The sequence below is a fragment of the Hyla sarda genome, chromosome 7, assembly GCF_029499605.1.
Source record: "Hyla sarda isolate aHylSar1 chromosome 7, aHylSar1.hap1, whole genome shotgun sequence".
Classification (NCBI taxonomy): Eukaryota; Metazoa; Chordata; class Amphibia; order Anura; family Hylidae; genus Hyla; species Hyla sarda.
In genome coordinates this window covers 221,951,614-221,975,518 of record NC_079195.1, presented here as the reverse complement: position 1 = coordinate 221,975,518, position 23,905 = coordinate 221,951,614, and the positions used below count along the sequence as shown (strand labels likewise).

At 43.4% G+C, this 23,905-nt stretch overlaps 2 protein-coding genes across 8 annotated transcripts in view; one reads left to right on the top strand and one right to left on the bottom strand.

Moving 5' to 3' along the window:
• IL23R (interleukin 23 receptor) overlaps positions 1 to 23,905 on the top strand; it is a 73,314-nt gene that overhangs the window by 2,349 nt on the left and 47,060 nt on the right. Inside the window, exon 1 of one of the 7 annotated variants that reach the window (XM_056532796.1) lies at positions 17,459 to 17,494. The exons of 1 other annotated variant lie outside the window; for it this stretch is intronic. The gene's annotated coding sequence lies outside the window, so the exon portion shown is untranslated. Of the gene's footprint in view, positions 1 to 17,458; positions 17,495 to 17,724; positions 17,903 to 18,108; positions 18,126 to 20,630; positions 20,650 to 23,905 lie in introns of those variants that run through there. 5 more of the 7 variants (XM_056532794.1, XM_056532795.1, XM_056532798.1 and 2 more) reach the window with 5 other exon arrangements.
• On the bottom strand, positions 803 to 23,699 carry LOC130283387 (uncharacterized). Its single transcript, XM_056532805.1, has 10 exons — positions 23,629 to 23,699; positions 17,670 to 17,831; positions 15,754 to 15,840; positions 10,072 to 10,205; positions 8,502 to 8,593; positions 7,064 to 7,134; positions 5,855 to 5,978; positions 4,436 to 4,535; positions 4,044 to 4,155; positions 803 to 1,931 (listed from the first exon to the last, which is right to left on the bottom strand). Exons 2-10 carry the CDS (start codon positions 17,784 to 17,786, stop codon positions 879 to 881), a joined length of 1,890 nt encoding a protein of 629 aa, XP_056388780.1. The 5' UTR covers positions 17,787 to 17,831; positions 23,629 to 23,699; the 3' UTR covers positions 803 to 878.

The following is a 23,905-nucleotide window of genomic DNA, read 5'->3' as shown; positions in this document are numbered from 1 at the left end:
GTGACGGAATTTCAGCAGCGGAACATCTGAGCAGCAGTCAGCAATGGGATTTTGCTGCATCGGGAATTTCTGACCAAAATTCCGATCTGAAATTCCGTAGTACGAACCAAGTCTAAAAGCTTTAAAGGGGTACTCCGTCCGCAGGTATCTTATCTCCTATGAAGAAAAAGCAAATGATCCAGCAGAGTCTTGCAATTCCGGTTTTATTCTATATAAAATCAATACATCAAGTAGGTGGTGGAGAAACACTGGACGCGTTTCGGACAGAGATCCGTCCTTTGTCACAGCTACAAATAGCTGTGACAATCTTATCTCCTGTCCAAAGGGTAGAGGATAAGATGCCTGATGTCTGATCCTTTGGATAGGGGATAAGATGAATGTGGGTGGAGTACCCCTTTAAAGGGGTACTCCGGTGGAAAACTTTTTTTTTTTTAAATCAACTGGTGACAGAAAGTTAAACAGATTTGTAAATGACTTCTGTTAAAAAAAATCTTAATCCTTCCAGTACTTATTAGCTGCTGAATACTATAGAGGAAAATTTTTTTTTTTTGGAACACAGTGCTCTCTGCTGACATCTCTGTCTATTTTAGGAACTGTCCAGAGTAGCATATGTTTGCTATGGGGATTTTCTCCTACTCTGGACAGTTCTTAAAATGGACAGAGATGTCAGCAGAGAGCACTGTGCTCGTGATGTCAGCAGCGAGCTCTGCGTTGCAAAAAGAAAAGAATTTCCTCTGTAGTATTCAGCAGCTAATAAGTACTGGAAGGATTAAGATATTTTAATAGAAGTCATTTACAAATCTGTTTAACTTTTTGGCACCAGTTGATTTAAAAGTACCCCTTTAAAATTAATCTGACTGGCTGTGATATAATCCGATTTATTCTGCACTGTCTGTAGTGGCTGTTGGGATATTGATAACTGGGATTGTATTGTGCTGCACAGGGAAGGGGAACGTATTCTGGATTTGTTCCTCATGGGATTCTTTCTCCTGATTTATAATTTCCACCATCTCAGTTGATGGAGAACGGATGTGATCTTTTTCCACAGTTGACTCTACGAATCCTCCACCTTCCATCTTGGTTTCTTCTTGATAACCTTCTATCGACCTCTCAGATGCCAAATGTGTTCCCATTGGATTTAATTCAACAGAAGAAGATCCAGGTCTCCCAGTCCTGTTCTCTAATATGATGGACTTGGTGGTAAATGTCGTGGGCCTCATCTCAGGTGTAGACATCACCATGGCCTTCACTAGGTCAGGACTTGACGTCTTGTTCTGCAGAGGTTCAGTTGGACCTTCAGGGGGTGACAATGGTTTTGAGATGGATATGTAGCTCCAGTTGTTTGTTTCTTGGACACTGTTGGGTCTTGGGATGGATGAACTGGACGTCCTTGCACTGCTTGGACAGAATAACCTTTGTGTTTGGTGGGACCTTGCATGGAGAGATGGGACAGGGACCATTGCCGTCATGGGGTTTAACCCATTTATGACTGGTCCCACCCCATGTTCCTCATCCTTCTCCTTACTTTGAGACGTCTGTATTGTTTTACCATCTTGTAGAAAAGTCTTCTTATTTGCAGAACTATTCACCTGCTTCTGCTTGGCCACATTCCCGTCCTTGGCCATCTCCACCCTTTGCTTTGTCCCATCTGCTGATAGGTAATGTAAGATGACCTTCATATTATCAGATGATGACTTTTTATTGGCTTTTTTCTTCTTTATCATGGCAGCCTGTAACCCAAGTTGCCTATTTTTCAGGGGGTCTGTGGAGTCCTTGTTGTCCTGCAGGAGGGGACCACCTGGAGAGCAAGATTTGCCCATTGGTCTTTGCGAACTTAAGAAGTAATAGGGTCTTGTACTCAGGCTCCTCTGGAAGTCGGACAAGCTGGCAATATGATTGTGGTAAATGATCGGGTGGGTTTCACTTACATTCTGCAAAGGAAGAAAGTATTTTTTATAATATTCATGTTTTTTGAGATTTTAATGTGGCCGTGAATGGCAAAAGAAGCAGAAATCGCAGGCTTTCTCTATGAGTTTTTAGAACATTATTCCCCAACCAGGTTACCTCCAGCTGTTGTAAAACTACAACTCCCAGCATGCCCGGACAGCCAAAGGCTGTCCGGGCATGCTGGGAGTTGTAGTTTTACAACAGATGGAGGCGCCCTGGTTGGGAAACAATGTTTTAGAAAAATAGGACTCACAGGTTCTTTCTTCTATGAGTGGGTGGAGGTAGCAGGACTAAGAGCCGAGGTACGTGCTCTCAATTCACCAAAGTGCAAGTAAAAGGTGCAAGTCCAACACTATGCACAAGGATGCGGTCTATCGTAAGCCCTTCTCCGAAAGCAGAGAGCACCCCCCCAATAAACAAAACCCTTCGCCTCTGGGCCAAAAGGCACCTGCAAGGCTCCAGGTACAATGTCCACTTTTGCCGAAGCTACTCAGGGATCGAAAGTGCTCCTGGCGAACAACCGGGCGAAAACCAAGTTGTCACTGAGGGTGCCTGGGGCATGGCAAGCAGGTGAGGATCCTAATGGTCACACATCGGCCAGGAGGGACTCCCAGAAGGGCTACCACACCCTGTCTAATCCTAGTGACGTAAAGAGCATTTCAGACTCATGCTGGAGTCCTAAACACTACGAGCTGCCAGCCTGCTTTGTTCACAAAGGAGAACACTCAGAGCTGCCAGCCTGCTTTGTTCACAGCCTGTTTGGCTGTGAACAAAGCAGGCTGGCAGCTCTGAGTGTTTAGGACTCCAGCATGAGTCAGAAATGCTCGCTGACAGGACTGATCGGGAAAAATACAATAGAAAGAAGCATATTTTCCATTAACATGCTATTGGAAAGTTATTCAACATTCATTAATCTAAAATATATCAAAAGTTTATTTGATGAGAGGTACCCTTTAATTAGTGGTAAAGCAGGACTCACAGGCTTTCTCTATGGATGGGTAATGGAGGCAGGACTCGCAGGTTCTTTCTTTGGGTGGGGTACGGGGACAGGACTCACAGGCTTTCTCCTTGGATGGGTGGGGAGGCAGGATTCAGGCTCTCTCGATGGGGGGGGGGGCAGAACTCATAAGCTTTCTTTGTGGATGGGTGGAGTAGGCAAGACTCACAGGCTTTCTCTATGAATGGATGGTGAAATCAAAACTAAGGCTCTTTCTATAAGCTGGTAGGGAAAGCAGAACTTGGGGTTATATATGAATGGGTGGAAGATGCAGGACTTACAAGTAGGTGGGGGATGCAGGACTCACAGGCTCTTTCTATGAGTGGGTAGTGGATGCAGGACTCACAGGCTCTTTCTATGAGTGGGTAGTGGATGCAGGACTCACAGGCTCTTTCTATGAGTGGGTAGTGGATGCAGGACTTTCACAGGCTCTCTATATGGATGGATGGGGGCAGTCTCTTTGTATAAGTGGGTGAGAAAGGCAGGACTCACAGGGTCTCTATATGAGAGGTCAGGAGAAAGAACACTCACAGGCTTTCTCTATGAATATCTATGAATAAAAAGAGAGCACTCCTTGGTGTGATAAACAAGATAAAAGGGTTAAAAACAAAAGAGGCTTGAAAGCCACTCACCCCATATAGTTGTGTACCAACATACACAACAATTGCAAACACACATATATATATATAGAGTCATCCGCAGCCCTCCGGCGGAGATAATGGCACAGGAGGTTTGAAGCTTCATCAGGCAAGACTTGCTATAGAAAGCACATGCTCCACTAATTTGTATTGGATGACCATAGATGCACAAGTGCTGGACTCCTGCATCTCTAGCGCTCCCATACAAGTCAATGGAGCGAGAGCCGTGGCCCCGTTCCAGAGATCACAGGGGTTCTCAGCAGTCGGACCCCCAATGACCTGATACTTATCCCCTATCCTGTGGATAGAAGATAAGTCCATTTTCATCGGACAACCCCTTTAGGATTTCTCTCTTCTAGTTCTTTAGACTTGCTCAGGGATTGCTGAGAGTTGTAGTTGTGGAGACCCTAAGGCTGCAGATTCTCTGCACTGCAGAGTAAGAAATGATGAGACAGAATTACCTGGATGTGTCCCCTTATTGTCTTCTGTCTGACGGAGATAATTTTAGCATTAGATTTCTTCAATTCATCCTCTAAACATAAGGAGACTGTGTCTGCTTTCTGGCGATTCTCCCTGTTGGTAAAAAAAAAAAAAATAATAATAATAAAAAAAAATAGACCCTCAATGATCTCAGTAATGTCCTACTTCAGAAACGCTGTTATGGCTGAAAGCAAGAATGTTCCTATTCAATAATAGCAAGAAGAAAAAAACAAACCTCTTTGTAAAATGTAATTTACAACACTCTGCCCCCTTCTGGTGGTTGCTGGAATTTATTTTTCTATTTCTGGGTTATTCTGTATATGCAACCAGTTTTAAGGCGTATAATAACATTAAACATGTAATACTCCCTTACCTGGAGGGGTGTCTGTGGTCTGTGGCGCTTTGTGCTGTACCTGGTAACAATGCCTCAGCTCCTGGGTCATCACCACTAGGGGGCTCTTCTGACTTCTCTGCTATAATCCAAAAATTCAGGAGTCAGAGATGTTACAGATATGAGGAACGGACGAATCTGTCCACAATTGTATTTAGAATTGTTGATAGATATGAAGGGTCAGAGCAATGCTGGTGGGGGCCCCTGGTAATACATGAAGAGGGAGGAGGAAAAAAGTCTTCGGTGACATTGCTATAATTGTTCCGAAATAGTTTTGTCTTATATTGCCCCAAAAATACCTCTATAGAGGAAGAAAAGAAGTGCCTCCTGCAGAGTGCTCACATAATAGTGATACATAGTGACCTTATAACACCATCATTCAGTGCACACGTAATAGTGATTTACAGTGCCCATTTAATACCATAATTCAGTTCCTATTTAATAGTACTATACAGTGTCCATATAATACCATCATTTAGCGCCCATTTAATAGTACTATACAGTGCCCATATAATACCATCATTCAGTGCACACGTAATAGTACTATACAGTGCCCATATAATACCATAATTTAGTGCCCCTTAAATAGTACTATACAGTGCCCATACAATACCATCATTTAGTGCCCATTTAATAGTACTATACAGTGCCCATATAATACCATCATTTAGTGTCCACATAATAGTACTATACAGTGCCCATAAAATACCAATCTTTAGTTCCCATTTAATAGTACTATACAGTCTCCATATAATACCATCATTTAGTGCTCATTTAATAGCACTATACAGTGCCCATATAATACCATCATTCAGTTCCCATTTAATAGTACTATACAGTGCCCATATAATACCAAACTTTAGTTTCCATTTAATAGTACTATACAGTGCCCATATGATACCATCATTCAGTTCCCATTTAATAGTACTATACAGTGCCCATATAATACCATCATTTAGCTCCCATTTAATAGTACTATACAGTGCCCATATAATACCATCATTCAGTTCCCATTTAATAGTACTATACAGTGCCCATATAATACCAAACGTTAGTTTCCATTTAATAGTACTATACAGTGCCCATATAATACCGTCATTTAGTTCCCATTTAATAGTACTGTACAGTGCCCATACCATCATTTAGTGCCCACATAATAGTGCTATATAATGCCTACATAATAATACCAGGATTCAAACAGAGTCCAAGTAACACCACAGCTGTCACCCTGCTATATACGTGGCCCAATCTGCCAGGGAGGAAACTTAGAGCTGACTAGAGATGTGTATAGAACAGTCATAGTAGTGATGGTGCCCCGGGGCATGTGCTCCTTTATATATTACTGGCATACATGTCTATAGTGCCTGCATATTCTGTAGTGCTGCTGTCATCGTAACCAACCTGCTCTACTGGAATCTTGTACCATTTCTCTTGGAGACAAAGTAAATGGCGCCCCCAGGCTGGACAGGACAGGACCGGTGTACTCCCAGTGACACAGTGTATCTAGGTCCGGTATTGACTGCACCTATAATGGGGTAAAAACCATGTAAATGTCTGCAACATATATCCATCAATAATCATTCACCATTCACACTCTGATTATACCGCGGCTCAGATAACGTGACCCAGATAACGACTCAGATATCTGTGGCCCAGATAACGTGGTTCAGATAACGCAGCTCAGATAACGTGGTTTAGATATATGTGGCCCAGATAACATGGGTCAGATAACTGTGGCTCAGGAAACGTGGTTCAGACAACGCAGCTCAGATAACGTGGTTCAGATAATGTGGCTCAGATATCTGTGGCCCGGATAACGGTGCTTAGATGATGTGGCTTAGATAATGCAGCTCAGATAACACGGCACAGATAACGCGGCACAGATGACGTGGCTCAGATAACACGGCCCAGATGACGTGGCTCAGATAACATGGCTCAAATAACGGGGCTCAGATATCTGTGGCCCAGATAACGTGGTTCAGATAATACGGCTCAGATATCTATGGCCCAGATAATGGTGCTTAGATAATGTGGATTAGATAACGCAGCTCAGATAGAAGGGCTTAGATAATGCAGCTCAGATAGAAGGGCTTAGATAACGCAGCTCAGATAGAAGGGCTTAGATAACGCAGCTCAGATAACACGGCCCAGATAACGAGGCCCAGATGACATATTTAAGATAAGATGGCTCAAATAACATGGCTCAGATAACTGTGGCCCAGATAACGTGGTTGAGATAACACGGCTCAGATATCTGTGGCCCAGATAATGTGGTTCAGATAACGCGGCTCAGATATCTGTGGTTCAGATAATGCAGCCCAGATAATGGGGCTTAGATAACGGGGCTTAGATAACGCGACTCCGATAACACGGCCCAGATAACATGGCCCTGATGATGTGGCTCAGGTAACGTGGCCCAGATAATGCAGTGCAGATAACGCGGCTCAGATAATGTGCCTCTGATAACGCGGCCCAGATAACGCGGCTCAGATAACGTGCCCCTGATAACGCGGCCCAGATGACGCGGCTCAGATGACATGGCCCAGATAACACTGTTCAGATAACGCGGCTCAGATAATAAGGCCACATAACATGGCCCAGATAACGTACCTCACTTCTCCAAGATCTCCTCCGGTCTGCGGAGACACATCTCGGCTTTGTGAGTTTCTTCGGTTCTCTCTCTGGGATTGGGACACAACACGTTACCGACATCAGGAGGATAAAATCTGCATTTATACACATAGTAACACACAGCATCCAAACGTCTGGGAATTCCCATAGTCTGGCAGAGAACAGCAAGTTATGGAATTTCACTTGATTTGTTTATAGACAAAGAGGAAATATAGCAGTGATCTCCAAACTGTGGACCTCCAGCTGTTGCAAAACTACAACTCCTAGCTTGGGCTTGCTGGGAGTTGTAGTTTTGCAACAGCTGAAGGGCCACAGTTTGGAGACCACTAAACTATAGGAGGAATCTATTATTTTCCCTGATTTTGTTTGTCGGCCCCTGTGGCTCTCAAGCTTCAAACTCCCATCATGCCCTGAATAGAGAAGCTCAAGCGCGGCTTATCTCAGGGCGAACCATTGCATTGGGGACGTAAAACCCTAGCTGTTGCTCAACCCGTCATGGCATCAAATCAGTGTTCCCCAACCTGTGGCTTTCTAGCTTTTGCAAAACGACAACATGCTGGGAGTTGTAGTTTTGCAACAGCTGAGCGGCCACAAGTTGGTGAACACTGCTTTAGTGTGGTCGAAGTAAAGATGTAATTACCTGCAACTGCCACTAGGGGAACTGCAGGTTCTATGTGAGCTGTAACATGCAGAGAGCTCCACCTAGAGGCAGCTGCTGGAAACTGATATGTAGGGCAGATGAGGATTTGGAGCTATATGGCATATATGTATAGATACAGTATATATATATATATATATATATATATATATATATATATATATATATATATTCTTTTTTATTTATTTAAATATATATATATATATACAGTATGTATGTATGTATATATATATATATATATATATATATACTGTATATATATATATATGTATTTTATATATATATATATATATATATATATATATATATGTTTATATTTATATACATCTCCATGAGTGACCACAATTTTCAACAATTTTCACTTGTACACAGAACACACGGGTGGTGCCGTTTTCCTCCCCTCACCCGCCTACGCTCTTTTAATCTTTGTTTCATCAAAGAAACATTAGATGAAATTTGCTAATGATGCCGCGACAACTTTCTTTTCGCAATGCTTTCATATTCTCTCCTCCCATTTAAGAGGTGAATTATTAACCCCTTGAGGACTCCCAAAATTAAAAGTTAGCCCCTGTCTATAGGACAGGGCAGTGCCTTCCAACCAGTGTGCCTCCAGCTGTTGCAAAACTACAACTCCCAACATGCCCGGACAGCCGAAGGCTGTCCAGGCATGCTGGGAGTTGTAGTTTTGCAACAGCCGGAGGCGGGCTTGTTTGGAAACACTGAGATGTGGAATAAGTAGCTGACTAATCATCAACCCACCTTCCCTATTGAAGTCTTGATAAATGTTGTAGCCGGATGCAGTAAAGGGTCGCAGATGGACCGTCTTCCCCAAGTCTGCGTTCAGTGGATATCTGGGGAAAAAATATTGCTCAATACTATAGAACAGTGTATCCCAACCAGTGTGCCTCCAGCTGTTGCCAAACTACAACTCCCAACATGCCTGGACAGTGCAAGAATTATTACTCCACTGAGAGAGTCCCCTTAAAGGACATCTGTAGTGCAATATAACTTATCCCCTATCCGAGCGCTGGGGCCCCCCATGATCTCCTGGACAGGGCCGCGGCAGTCTGCAGGAAGTGCAGTGTCGTCCCCCGTAGAAAGCCGCGGCAGACACGCCCCCTCCATGTATCTCTATGGGATACATGGAGGGGTCGTGTCGGCTGCCACGTCAAGCGGGGATGGGACGCCCCTTCTCCAGCATACTGCCGCGGCCCCGTCCAGGAGATCGCAGGGGCCCCAGCGCTCGGACCCCCCCCCCCCCCCACTACACTACAGATGTCCTTTACAGATGTCCTTTAATAATTCCATTGTAAAAGAGTCACCTAACGGGGTCTCAAAAAGACAGTCAGACTAGGAATCCCACAAAAAAGAGAGTCCCACTCTGGGATTCCTCTAAGAGAGTCCACTAAGTCAGCCCACTTAGTAAAGTCCTACTAAGACCCCCAAAGAGAGTCCATTAAGAAAGCTCCACTAAGACAGTTCTGTAAGAGAGTCCACCAAGAAAGCCTACTAATAGAGTCCTGCTGAGGCAACCCGCTAAGAGAGTCCCACTTAGAGATTCGCTCAAGAGAGTCCATTACAGGGGCACTCCGGTGAAAAACATATATATATATATATACATATATATATTTATTTATTTTTTTAAATCAACTGGTGGCAGAAAGTTAAACAGATTTATAAATCACATCTATTTAAAAATCTTAATCCTTCCAGTACTTATCAGCTGCTGTAAACTACAGAGGAAGCTGTGTAGGACTTTCCAGTCTGACCACAGTGCTCTGTGTTTACACCTCTGTCAATGTCAGGAACTGTCCAGAGCAGGAGTGGTTTTCTAAGGGGATTTGCTCCTGCTCTGGACAGTTCCTGACATGGACAGAGGTGTCAGCAGAGAGCACTGTGATTAGACAGAAAATAAATTTAAAAAGAATAGAACTTTCTCTGGAGCATACAGCAGCTGATAAGTACTGGAAGGATTACGATTTTTAAATAGAAGTAATTTACAAATCTGTTTAACTTTCTGGCACCAGTTGATTTTAAAAAGATTGTTTTTCACCGGAGTACCCCTTTAAGAAAGCCCCCTAACAGGGTTCCACTAAGAAGGTCCACAGGAGAGTCCATTCTGGTTAACAAAGGGGTGTTTGAAAGTATGGACCCTTATGATCTTATAATGTCCTTCTAGGGCCCTAAGTTCTTCATACACTATTGACCTTCATCCATTTTGCCTAATAAAGTAAATTTTTGAATACAAAGTACAATATAGTCCTAGAAACGCAGGACTTATTTATAAACCTTACACAAACTCCTTTTCAGATGTTGGTTCATGTCCCACCTTGAAGATCTCGGTGTGGAGGTCCTTCTGCTGCTGGTTCTCTCCTCAGGGTACTGATCAATCTCCGTCTCGAAATCTAATGACAGGGGGATTCTTAGGGACGGTATCCTCTGCAGGTAACTCAGGCTGCGCTGCTAGAAAAAAACAAGGAAAATATTATCTACAACCGCTTAAGGAACTGTTTCCCAACCAGGGTGCCTCCAGCTGTTGCAAAACTAAAACTCCCAGCATACCCGGATAGCCTTTGGCTGTCCGGGCATGCTGGGAGTTGTAGTTTTGCAACAGCTGGAGGTACCCCGGTTGGGAAACACTGGCTTAAAGGGACATTTAACTTGTCCACGGCCACGGCGTATTCATAGGCTGCAGTCATAACCTGTTTCTATGAGTGGATTGACTGGGCATTCTTCTGTAAATCTTTAAATGGGAACTCTCGTTAAAACAAATTTTTGCTATTGGACTCCTTATGGTAAATAAAAAATCTTTCTAACGTATTTCGTTTAAAAAAAAATAAAGTTTTCTATGTTTTATTTGTGTTTAAAAAAAAAGCTGCCACTAGGTGTCTCCCTACTTGTCCTGAGCACATTTTCCCGCTATCTCTTGCACAGACTTTGGACTCCTGCTGGCCTGGCAGAAGTCCAAAATCAGGAAATGCTGAGGGAGGGGTGTGTGCAGCCTTATCCAATCATAGCTCATCTCACACTGAACTTCTCTGGACTGTGTGTGTAGCAGAGTGAGGGCAAAAATTCTCCCCTGTATGGCTTCAGATGATGTCACGCCTGCTGGGGAACGCCCCTTCCCAGTCTGTGAATCTGACTGAGACTGAGCAGAAAATACAGAGCAATATCAAGGTAGAAAATTAAAAAATAATAAAAATAAAGGCAGGGGGTGGTTTATCATGATGGGGGCAGTGACCTGGGAGGATTATAAAATGTAACAAGATCATGAGAGGTTCTCTTTAAAGATTGCGGTGAAAAAAAACAACAAATATATGAATGCAGTATGTGAATACACCCCGTCCACAGGGAAATGTCAGAGGTCACCTTATACATACAATATACACATTGTCCATCTTTGGGCCAACCATGACCCAATTTCTCCTATACATTTGTATGGTTGGAGATTTGATTGTTGGCTGTTCCCTCTGAAATTGGGTCACTGGAGCGCCCTATATATTCTCAGTGTGGATCCCCCCCCCCCCCCCCCCCCGCCCCGAGCGGCATATTGTGTAATACAGTATTACAACATCATAAGAAGATGAAGGCAAATCAGTCAAGGTAACTTGTGGTTAACAACTCGGAATCCAGAAAGGGGGTCACCGCTGAGTATAATCCGTGCTCTACATTTTTATTTTTAATTATTTCACCTCTTGCAAAAACCGCACAGGCCCGGTACAAAGTATAGGGGGACGTATTTACAGAAAACAGAAGGATCTAACAAAATGTGCGCCACATAGTGACCTGTGATCGGAACGAACCTGTAGGGATGAAAAGAAGAAATGTATATATAGATTATAGATAGTTATTCTGGGTCATGAGTGGTTGAAGAAAGGTATATACATTTACTGAATCTACAAACATGAATGGTGTGAGGCAGCGGTACTCAGGCGGCTGTCAATCCTCCGGACCGGAATAGGCTACAGGAGGCACGTGATTGCCTTGCATTCAATTATATCGGTGTCTTAAAGATACCAATACAAGTGAATAGCTAAGCACGGCCCAGAGTGCGGGAACACTCATCTTGAAGTGATAACCGAGCTTCCACCCATGTTAGCTTCAGTGCTCCGCTGCCCTTCTAGTCCGGGAACCAACTACAATGGACCAGGGGAGCACTGATGCAGCTGTGCAATATGGCTGGACTGTTGGGGGCATAGAGGAGAGGGGTCCTACAATTATATGGGGCACAAAGGGGACCTATTACTAAATATGGGGGCAGTAAAGGGGCCTACCACTATATATAAGGTCAGTATGGGGGCCTACAACTGTATAAGGAGGCAGTATGGGGGCCTACAACTATTATGGGGCAGTATAGGGGCCTACAACTATATATGGGAGCAGTATAGGGGTCTACAACTATATATGGGGGCAGTATAGGGGCCTACAACTGTATAAGGAGGTAGTATAGGGGCCTACAACTATATATGGGGGCAGTATAGGGACCTACAACTATATATGGGGGCAGTATAGGGGCCTACAACTGTATAAGGAGGCAGTATAGGGGCCTACAACTATTATGGGGCAGTATAGGGGCCTACAACTATTATGGGGCAGTATAGGGGCCTACAACTATATATGAGAGCAGTATAGGGGTCTACAACTATATATGGGGGCAGTATAGGGGCCTACAACTATTATGGGGCAGTATAGGGGCCTACAACTATATATGGGAGCAGTATAGGGGTCTACAACTATATATGGGTGCAGTATAGGGGCCTACAACTGTATAAGGAGGCAGTATAGGGGCCTACAACTATATATGGGGGCAGTATAGGGGCCTACAACTATATATGGGGGCAGTATAGGGGCCTACAACTATATATGGGGGCAGTATAGGAGCCTACAACTATATATGGGGTCAGTATAGGGGCCTACAACTATATATGGGACAGTATAGGGGACTACAACTATATAAGGGGGCAGTATAGGGGCCTACAACTATATATGGGGGGCAGTATAGGGGCCTACAACTATATATGGGGCAGTATAGGGGACTACAACTATATAAGGGGGCAGTATAGGGGCCTACAACTATATATGGGGGCAGTATAGGAGCCTACAACTATATATGGGGTCAGTATAGGGGCCTACAACTATATATGGGACAGTATAGGGGCCTACAACGATATGTGGGGCAGTATAGGGGGCTACAACTATATAAGGGGGCAGTATAGGGGACTACAACTATATATGGGGGGCAGTATATGGGGCTACAACTATATATGGGGGCAGTATATGGGGCTACAACTATATATGGGGGCAGTATAGGGGCCTACAACTATATATGAGGACAGCATAGGGACCTACATTTATATAATAGGGACCTACAACTATATGAGGGGGCAGTGTAGGGGACTATAACTATATATGGGGTCAGTATAGGGGCCTACAACTATATATGGGGTCAGTATAGGGGCCTACAACTATATAAGGGAGCAGTATAGGGGTCTACAACTATATATGGGGGCAGTATAGGGTCCTACAACTATATATGGGGCAGTATAGGAGCCTACAACTATATATGGGGGCAGTATGGGGGCCTACAACTATATATGGGGGCAGTATAGGGGCCTACAACTATATAAGGGAGCAGTATAGGGGTCTACAACTATATATGGGGGCAGTATAGGGGCCTACAACTATATATGGGGGCAGTATAGGGGCCTACAATTATATAAGGGAGCAGTATAGGGGTCTACAACTATATATGGGGGCAGTATAGGGGCCTACAACTATACATGGGGCAGTATAGGAGCCTACAACTATATATGGGGCAGTATAGGGGCCTACAACTATATATGGGGCAGTATAGGGGCCTACAACTATATATGGGGCAGTATAGGAGCCTACAACTATATATGGGGCAGTATGGGGGCCTACAACTATATATATGGGGGCAGTATAGGAGTCTACAACTATATATGGGGCAGTATAGGGGCCTACAACTATACATGGGGCAGTATAGGAGCCTACAACTATATATGGGGCAGTATAGGGGCCTACAAATATATATGGGGCAGTATAGGAGCCTACAACTATATATGGGGCAATATAGGGGATAACAACTATATATGGGTGCAGTATAGGGGCCTACAACTATATATGGGGGCAGTATGGGGGCCTACAACTATATATGGGGGCAGTATAGGAGCCTACAACTATATATGGGGGCAGTATGGGGGCCTACAACTATATATGGGGGCAGTATAGGGGCCTACAACTATATATGGGGGCAGTATAGGGGCCTACAACTATATATGAGGACAGCATAGGGACCTACATTTATATAATAGGGACCTACAACTATATGAGGGGGCAGTGTAGGGGACTATAACTATATATGGGGTCAGTATAGGGGCCTACAACTATATATGGGGTCAGTATAGGGGCCTACAACTATATAAGGGAGCAGTATAGGGGTCTACAACTATATATGGGGTCAGTATAGGGGCCTACAACTATATATGGGGTCAGTATAGGGGCCTACAACTATATAAGGGAGCAGTATAGGGGTCTACAACTATATATGGGGGCAGTATAGGGTCCTACAACTATATATGGGGCAGTATAGGAGCCTACAACTATATATGGGGGCAGTATGGGGGCCTACAACTATATATGGGGGCAGTATAGGGGCCTACAACTATATAAGGGAGCAGTATAGGGGTCTACAACTATATATGGGGGCAGTATAGGGGCCTACAACTATATATGGGGGCAGTATAGGGGCCTACAATTATATAAGGGAGCAGTATAGGGGTCTACAACTATATATGGGGGCAGTATAGGGGCCTACAACTATACATGGGGCAGTATAGGAGCCTACAACTATATATGGGGCAGTATAGGGGCCTACAACTATATATGGGGTAGTATAGGGGCCTACAACTATATATGGGGCAGTATAGGAGCCTACAACTATATATGGGGCAGTATGGGGGCCTACAACTATATATATGGGGGCAGTATAGGAGTCTACAACTATATATGGGGCAGTATAGGGGCCTACAACTATACATGGGGCAGTATAGGAGCCTACAACTATATATGGGGCAGTATAGGGGCCTACAAATATATATGGGGCAGTATAGGAGCCTACAACTATATATGGGGCAATATAGGGGATAACAACTATATATGGGTGCAGTATAGGGGCCTACAACTATATATGGGGGCAGTATGGGGGCCTACAACTATATATGGGGGCAGTATAGGAGCCTACAACTATATATGGGGGCAGTATGGGGGCCTACAACTATATATGGGGGCAGTATAGGGGCCTACAACTATATAAGGGAGCAGTATAGGGGTCTACAACTATATATGGGGGCAGTATAGGGGCCTACAACTATATATGGGGGCAGTATAGGGGCCTACAATTATATAAGGGAGCAGTATAGGGGTCTACAACTATATATGGGGGCAGTATAGGGGCCTACAACTATACATGGGGCAGTATAGGAGCCTACAACTATATATGGGGCAGTATAGGGGCCTACAACTATATATGGGGCAGTATAGGGGCCTACAACTATATATGGGGCAGTATAGGAGCCTACAACTATATATGGGGCAGTATAGGGGCCTACAACTATATATATGGGGGCAGTATAGGAGTCTACAACTATATATGGGGCAGTATAGGGGCCTACAACTATACATGGGGCAGTATAGGAGCCTACAACTATATATGGGGCAGTATAGGGGCCTACAAATATATATGGGGCAGTATAGGAGCCTACAACTATATATGGGGCAATATAGGGGATAACAACTATATTTAACCCTGTCTCTGTCCCATTTTTGTCTCAAGGAAATATGGTCAGCTTACTATTAGAGCCTATGGGCATGATTGATGGGGGGAGGGGTCCCTGCGGGAAAGCCCAGTGTATGAGCCAGAGAAGATGGCCTCCATGTCATATAACATTTCACCTTCTCAGAATCTGTAATGTTTTATGCGCTCTCTCACCTTGGCGTGTTTGGCCAGAACATCCCGAGAATATTTATCCAGGGCATCAAATTCGAGCAAAATCCTCTGGGCCATTTCTCCATTAAACTAAAGAACAAAAAAAGCAGATAAAACATCTCAAATAAATTCACATTATAAGAAGTGGACGCCCCCCCCCCTCCCCCCCAGCGTTTGCAAAACTACAACTCCCAGCATGCCCGGACAGCCAACGGCTGTCCGGGCATGCTGGGAGTTGTAGTTTTGCAACATCTAAAGGGCCACAGTTTGGAGATTGAGCACGCCAATTCCTTTTAGCAGAATCTGCTCGGAAATGCATTGCCGTCTATGGAAATTCCCGAGCCACGGAAGAAATCTCTGGCCGGAAATGTGTGAATATGGCCTCATACTTATACAGAGGACCTGTCACATAGACAATGAAGACCGCAGGTTTTCATCTTCCATATTTTTGCCCAAATATCAATTTATATATAATATATATAAGGCTGGGTTTGCCACAAATTGATGCGGTTCTACAATGTGGTTAAAGGGGTATTCCCGTGGAAAACTTTTTTTTTTTTTTTTTAATCAACTGGTGCCGGTAAGATAAACAGATTTGTAAATTACTTCTATTAAAAAATCTTAATCCTTTCAGTACTTTTTAGGGGCTGTATACTATAGAGGAAATGCTTTTCTTTTTGTATTTCTCTTCTGTCATGAGCACAGTGCTCTCTGCTGACCTCTGCTGTCCATTTTAGAAACTGCCCAAAGCAGGAGAAAAATCGCCATAGCAAACATAATGCTGCTCTGGACAGTTCCTAAAATGGACAGCAGAGGTCAGCAGAGAGCACTGTGGTCGTGACAGAAGAGAAATCCAAAGAAAAGCATTTCCTCTGTAGTACACAGCCCCTAAAAAGTACTGGAAGGATTAAGATTTTTTAATAGAAGTAATTTACAAATCTGTTTTAACTTTTTGGCACCAATTGATTTAAAAAAAAAAAAAAAGAGTTCCATGAGAGTACCCCTTTAACTGTGCGTCCAATGACCCCAATGCCAAACCATTATAAAACACGTGCATGGCGCATTTTCTCTTTCACCATCATCATTATCATCCAGCTTTCCCAGATTCCTGCATTGGCAAATCAACCAAGCTTTATATCCAAAATCACAAGATGTAACAGTCTATTGTTACATAACTAAACAGAAACACTAACAAAGCTACATGAAAACTATCGGCCGCCATATTGGTTGCCACCCTAATTGGCGCTCCACAAAGCTGCGACACTGCAGCCACTGCAAAACTGCAATTCCCACCATACCCTGACTACTAAAGGCCGAGCAGGGCACGATCAGGGTTGTAGTTCTGGAGAACAAATCGGGCAGGACCGCATTGCGCGTTTTCGTATCGCCACGTAAAACTTTTACAATGGTCGCCATGACAACAAGCTATTTCCTGATGCAAATAGTTAAAGGGGTACTCCACTGCCCTAGCGTCCAGAAAATTTTGTTCCGAAACGCTGAGTGCGCGCTGTGGGGGTCGTGATGTCATGGCCACACCCCTCGTGATGTCACGCAACGCCCCCACAGTGCAAGTCTATGGAAGGGGGCGTGGCTTTTGCCACGCCCCCTTCCATAGACTTGCACTGAGGGGGCGTTGCGTGACATGATGAGGGGCGTGGACATGATGTCACAACCCCCGCAGCCCGCACCCAGCGTTCGGAAACAAAACGTTCTGGACGCTAGGGCAGTGGAGTACCCCTTTAAAGTAGGATCAGTAAGGATTGGATAGACCCAATAGTACTTAATGCTATAATCTGCAACCTGTAGCTGTGGTAAAATGACTACTCAGGGCATGCTGGGAGTTGTAGTCACAATAGAGAGCTATAGGTTATGTTTGCACACATTATACCAGTCTAGGTGGAGCTATAAGCTGAGTTTACCCCTCCGGCCACCATTACCCCGGGTGTCTGGACTCCTGGCACTTGTCTCCAGCTCTTGTGCTTTGCATTAGATCTCTGCGTCCTTCTGGTTTCTATGGACACCACACTGCACTTCATCTCAGTGACCAGCAGGGGGAGCTCTGCTCTGAACAACAAAACGCACTGAAAATGATTGATGACATGGTGAACTACAAATACCAGAATACCTGGATATCAGACAAAGCTGCTAAGGGGTACTGGGGCAGATTTATGACTATGAAGAGTGCAACCTAAGGGGGAGATTTATCAAAACCTGTCCAGAGGAAAAGTTGCTGAGTTGCCCATAGCAACCAATCAGATCGCTTCTTTCATTTTTGAAAAGGCCTTGTGAAAAATGAAAGAAGCAATCTGATTGGTTGCTATGGGCAACTCAGCAGTTTTTCCTCTGGGCATGTTTTGATAAATCTCCCCCTAAGGGTATGTTAATACTACGTAATTCCGCAAACGGAATTACGCGCTGAGAACATAAACATCAGGGTGAATGGGTTTCCGCGAGACCCGTTCACATTGCGGAATTTCAGCGGCGGACAATTGCTCCGCGCTAAGAAAGAACATGTTCATTCTTTGCGCGGAAGTCCGCGGACACTGCAAAGCAGTCAATGGCGAGGGCGCAGTGCCGCGCGGTCCTTCCACCGAAGTATTTCGGCGGCGGCCGCCAGAATGGAATCTCCGCTCACGGAATTCTGCAAGCGGAGATTCCGTTCACAATCCGTAGTGTGAACATACCCTAAGGCTGCGTTCACATCACGATTTCTCCATCCGGCTTCAGAACACGATTTTATAACTTAAAATCGTATGAAATCGTACATAAGGTTGGATCCATTGACCTCCATGAAAAAAATCGGATCCATTACACACATCTGATTTGATCCGTATCCGATTTCACACGATTTTTGTTCGGGTCTGAAATCGGGTTTAAAATCTGACTGCAAGGTGAAATTATCTTATTTTAACCCCTATAACTTTTTTTTATTTTTCTGTCTATAGATCTGCATAAGAACTCTTGTTATGCAGTTTTTTGTTTTTTTTTAATACTATTTGGGGGCAGTACATTTTTGCTCACTTTATAGTCCATGTTTTCGGGAAGTGAGGTGACTAAAAACAGTAATTCTGGCATAGTTTGTTTTTCCTCTTCTAATATATGGCGCTTACCGAATAAATGACATTATTACCCCGATTTATCAAATTGTGTAAAAGAAAAACTGGAGAGATTTCACCTACAGGGACCAATCACAGCTCAGCTTTCCTGTCGGGTATAATGAAAGCTGCGCTGTGATTGGTCGCTGAGGGTGAACTCTCTTCAGTTTTTCTCTCACACATTTTGAAAAATTAGGGCCCATATTTTAAGGCCCCATTCACACTACGTATTTCCCGAGTGGAACTCCCCTCCAGAGCTCCGCTGTGGAAAATATGGTGCAGCAGCCTCCCATTGCTTTCAAAGAGATTCTGCTGTACCATTAGCACTACGGAATTTACGCGGCGGACGTCACGCCCCCCTCACATAGACTTGCATTGAGTGGGCGTGGCCGTGACATCACGAGCGGGGTGTGACCGTGATGTCACAAACCTCTACCCCGCATCGCCAGTCATCCAGCACGGAGCGAAGTTCCCTCCGTGCACCGGATGTCTGGGGTGCCGCAGCCAAGATTGTGGGGGTACACAGAGGCGGGATCCCCGCGATCAGACATCTTATCCCCTATCCTTTGGATAGGAGGTAAGATGCCTAGGGGTGGAGTACCCCTTTAAGCCTCTAAGAGAAGAATATATTCCAGAAAGGATAAGTTGTACAAGGACCTTTTTGTATTTCACTGATCTATTCCGGGCCTACAGTCGGATCAGTGCCCGTCTGTCTGCCAAATCAGGGAGGACTTTCCTGGAAGTGCCTGTGTGTCATGTCATGGAATGCCACCAAAAGAGTGGAGTCCTATATTGCACCTTACACCACGGTTAACCACCCATGAATATCCGGATCCAGTAATTTAAAGGGGTACTCCGGTGGAATTTTATTTTTTTTTTAAATCAACTGGTGCCAGAAAGTTTAACAGATTTGTAAATTACTTCTATTAAAAAAATCTTTACCCTTCCAGTACTTTTTAGCAGCCGTATACTACAGAGGAAATTCTTTTCTTTTTGAATTTCTCTTTTGTCTTGTCCACAGTGCTCTCTGCTGACACCTGATGCCTGTATCAGGAACTGTTCAGAGCAGGCGAAAATCCCCATTGCAAACCTATGCTGCTCTAGACAGTTCCTGATACGGACAGAGGTGTCAGCAGAGAGCACTGTGGACAAGACAAAAAAGAATTTCAAAAATAAAAGAATATCCTCTGCAGCATACAGCTGCTAATAAGTACTGGATGGGTAAAGATTTTTTTAATAGAAGTAATTTATAAATCTGTTTAACTTTCTGGCACCAGTTGATTTAAAAAATAAATAAATAAATAAGTTTTCCACCGGAGTACCCCTTTAACTATAGAGCTAGAAAGCTGTATAATCCACATCCATATAGGTAATTGAGGAAACTCTATCTACAGCAGTGGTCTCCAACCTGCGGACCTCCAGATGTTGCAAAACTACAACTCACAGCATGCACGGACAGCCGTTGGCTGTCCGGGCATGCAGGGAGTTGTAGTTTTGCAACATCTGGAGGTCCGCAGGTTGGAGACCACTGATCTACAGTGTCAGTATACACTCAATCAGAGCGTGTGGCCCAGTTCCCCTTCCAGGACCGGTGAGAACATTAAGGTCAGGCAGTGTTATCTGGAGCGCGGCGCCGTCTGTAAAGGTTACGTTCTGAGTATTGAGGTTAGCGCTGAATGTGCATCGATGTCCTAGATTCGCAATACTAGACATAGGTAGGCGGGGGCAGCGATGAGCAGATAAAAGGGGCTTTTACATTACTACTGTGAGAGCTGGCACATCTCCGCCACTTCAACGCCGTGAGGTAGGTCTCATGGATACTTCTGCTTTTTAGCCTTATATATTATTTTTAATATATATATATATATATATATATATATATATATATATATATATATATATATATTTTTAGCCTTATATATTATTTTTAATATATATATATATATATATATTTTTTTGCTATATATATATATATATATATATATATATATATGCATACATATATATTTTTTTTAGCCTTATATATATATATATATATATATATATATATATATATATATAAATCTTTTTTTTAAATATATATATATATATATATTTTTTTTAGCCTTATATATTATTTTTAATATATATATATATATATATTTTTTTTTTTTGCCATATATATATATATATATATATGCATACATATATATTTTTTTAGCCATATATATATATATATATATATATATATATAAATCTTTTTTTTAAATATATATATATATATATTTTTTTTTAGCCTTATATATTATTTTTAATATATATATATATATATATATATATATATTATTATTTTTTTTTGCCATATATATATATATATATATATGCATACATATATATTTTTTTTAGCCTTATATATATATATATATATATATATAAATCTTTTTTTTAAATATATATATATATATATATTTTTTTTTTGCCATATATATATATATATAATATATATATATATATATATATATATTGCACATGTATCAGACATTGCGAGGGGTTGGGGCAATGTATCATTTGCTCAGGTTCTTGTGCTTCGCGTATGTTTCTAAAGGTATTAAGGTGCTAAGACCCCTACTGATCGCTGAAACAAAGTAACGAAAGCGCTCCGCACTGGACTCCTTTAGCTCTTCTTGGACATCCCGGGTCATCAGCAGATAGACCCATAAACTTATCAGAGACGATCACATCCGAAGAGGCGCCGCAGAGCTCACATGTGGATTTTGTGAACTTTTCTTTTGTGCTTTATTGTTCCTGTGATTTTTGTAATTGTGGCAAAACTGCACAATTTTTCAACAAAACGCACGTTTCTTTTAATTTAAAAAAAAAATTGCATGTTTTATTACGCACATTTTATGGTGGTATTTTTCTTTTTTCGGTGCATTTTTTTTTTTCAAATAGAAAATTGTTTATTGTTTTGCAAAAGCACTAGTAACAACAAGCAGTGGACATCTCCATACACGGAGACAAGCATATCAGTAAACCAAAGATAACATTACTATAGAGTCTTATAAGAAAACAGGTTAATCACTCTAAGTAGCAAAAACAGAAAAAGACTCTGTCAGAGGAGGGGAAAAGGGAGGAGAGGGTGGGGGGCAACATACGGCACCCCCATGAAAAACAATGAGGGTCTATGAGAGTGAAGAGCCACCAACTGGAACATGCTGAGTTTTTTAAATACTGTGTTGGATTTAAAGAAAAAAAAAAAACTTCAAATTAGGAGAATCCCTCTAATCTCCAAACCCTCTGACCTCCTATCCCTCTGACCTCTTATCCCTCTGACCTCCAATGCCTCTGACCTCCTATCCCTCTGACCTCCTATCCCTCTGACAGCCTATCCCTCTGACCGCCTATCCCTCTGACCGCCTATCCCTCTGACCGCCTATTCCATTTGACAGCCTATCCCTCTAACCTCCTACCCCTCTGACCTCCTATTCCTCTGACCTCCTATTCCTCTGACCTCCTATCCTTCTGCCCGCCTATCCCTCTGACCTCCTATCTTTCTGACCTCCTATCCCTCTGACCTCCTATCCCTCTGACCTCCTATGCCTCTGACCTCCTATGCCTCTGACAGCCTATCCCTCTGACAGCCTATCCCTCTGACCTCCTATCCCTCTGACAGCCTATCCCTCTGACAGCCTATCCCTCTGACAGCCTATCCCTCTGACAGCCTATCCCTCTGACAGCCTATCCCTCTGACAGCCTATGCCTCTGACAGCCTATCCCTGTGACCTCCTATCCCTCTGATCGCCTATTCCTCTGACCTCCTACCCCTCTGACTGCATATCCTTCTTACCGCCTATTCCATTTTACAGCCTATCCCTCTAACCTCCTACCCCTCAGACCTCCTACCCCTCTGACCTCCTATTCCTCTGACTGCCTTTCCCTCTGACTGCCTATCCCTCTGACCACCTATCCCTCTGACCGCCTATCCCTCTGACCGCCTATCCCTCTGACCTCCTATCCCTCTGACCACCTATCCCTCTGACCGCCTATCCCTCTGACCGCCTATCCCTCTGACCGCCTATCCCTCTGACCGCCTATCCCTCTGACCGTCTATCCCTCTGACTGCCTATCCCTCTGATCTCCTATCCCTCTAACCTCCTACCCTCTGACCTCCTATTCCTCTGACCTCCTTTCCATCTGACGCCTATCCCTCTAACCGCTTATCTCTCTGACAGCTTGTACCTCTTGACAGCCTATCCCTCTGACCGCCTATCCCTCTGACCGCCTATCCCTCTGACAGCTTGTACCTCTTGACAGCCTATCCCTGTGACCTCCTATGCCTGTGACCTCCTACCCCTCTGACCTCCTGTCCCTTTGACCGCCTATTCCTTGGACAGCCTATTCATCTGGTAGCCTATACCGTTTAAGCATTTCTCCTAATAGAGATGGTATCTTATGGAACTGCCAGTCAAGCAGTTTTCCATGTGTCCAAATAGAGAATACAAAGCAGAATAGACAATGAACTTTATGGCTCTGTTATTCGAGCACTTGTCCATGTGACCACAGCAATCGCTTTGGCGTAGATCGTAGCCAACAGTGACATCAATAACTTTATGGAATTACACGTAGCTATTTGTCTATATGTCCTCTAGTCTATAGTCACTTAAGAGACAGATGTTACATAATATAAAACACAGATAACAAAATACAGCGTACAATATAGAGAAGACAAGGAACTGTTTACCTCTAATGATCTTATTAAATGTTATAATCCTCCCAGATCACTGCCCCCATCATGATTTTCTACCTTGATATTGCTCTGTATTTTCTGCTCAGTCTCAGTCAGATTCACAGACTGGGAAGGGGCGTTCCCCAGCAGGCGTGACATCATCTGAAGCCATACAGGGGAGAACTTCCTCCCTCACTCTGCTACACACAGCCCAGAGCAGTTCAGTGTGAGATGAGCTATGATTGACTAGGCCAGCAGGAGTCCAAAGTCTGTGCAAGAGATGGGGGGAAATGTGCTCTGGATAAGTAGGGAGACATCTAGTGGCAGCTTTTAAAAAAAAAAAAAACATAAATAA

What these genes read in the sequence shown, in the direction of transcription:
- LOC130283387 (XM_056532805.1), bottom strand. Translation starts at nt 17,786, where the DNA reads ATGAAGTGCAGTGTGGTGTCCATAGAAACCAGAAGGACGCAGAGATCT. An exon ending in GGGTAATGGTGGCCGGAGGG is followed by an intron (nt 15,841 to 17,669) that starts GTAAACTCAGCT and finishes TTTGTTCTTTAG; the next exon opens with TTTAATGGAGAAATGGCCCA. An exon ending in TTCTGGCCAAACACGCCAAG is followed by an intron (nt 10,206 to 15,753) that starts GTGAGAGAGCGC and finishes GTTTTTTTCTAG; the next exon opens with CAGCGCAGCCTGAGTTACCT.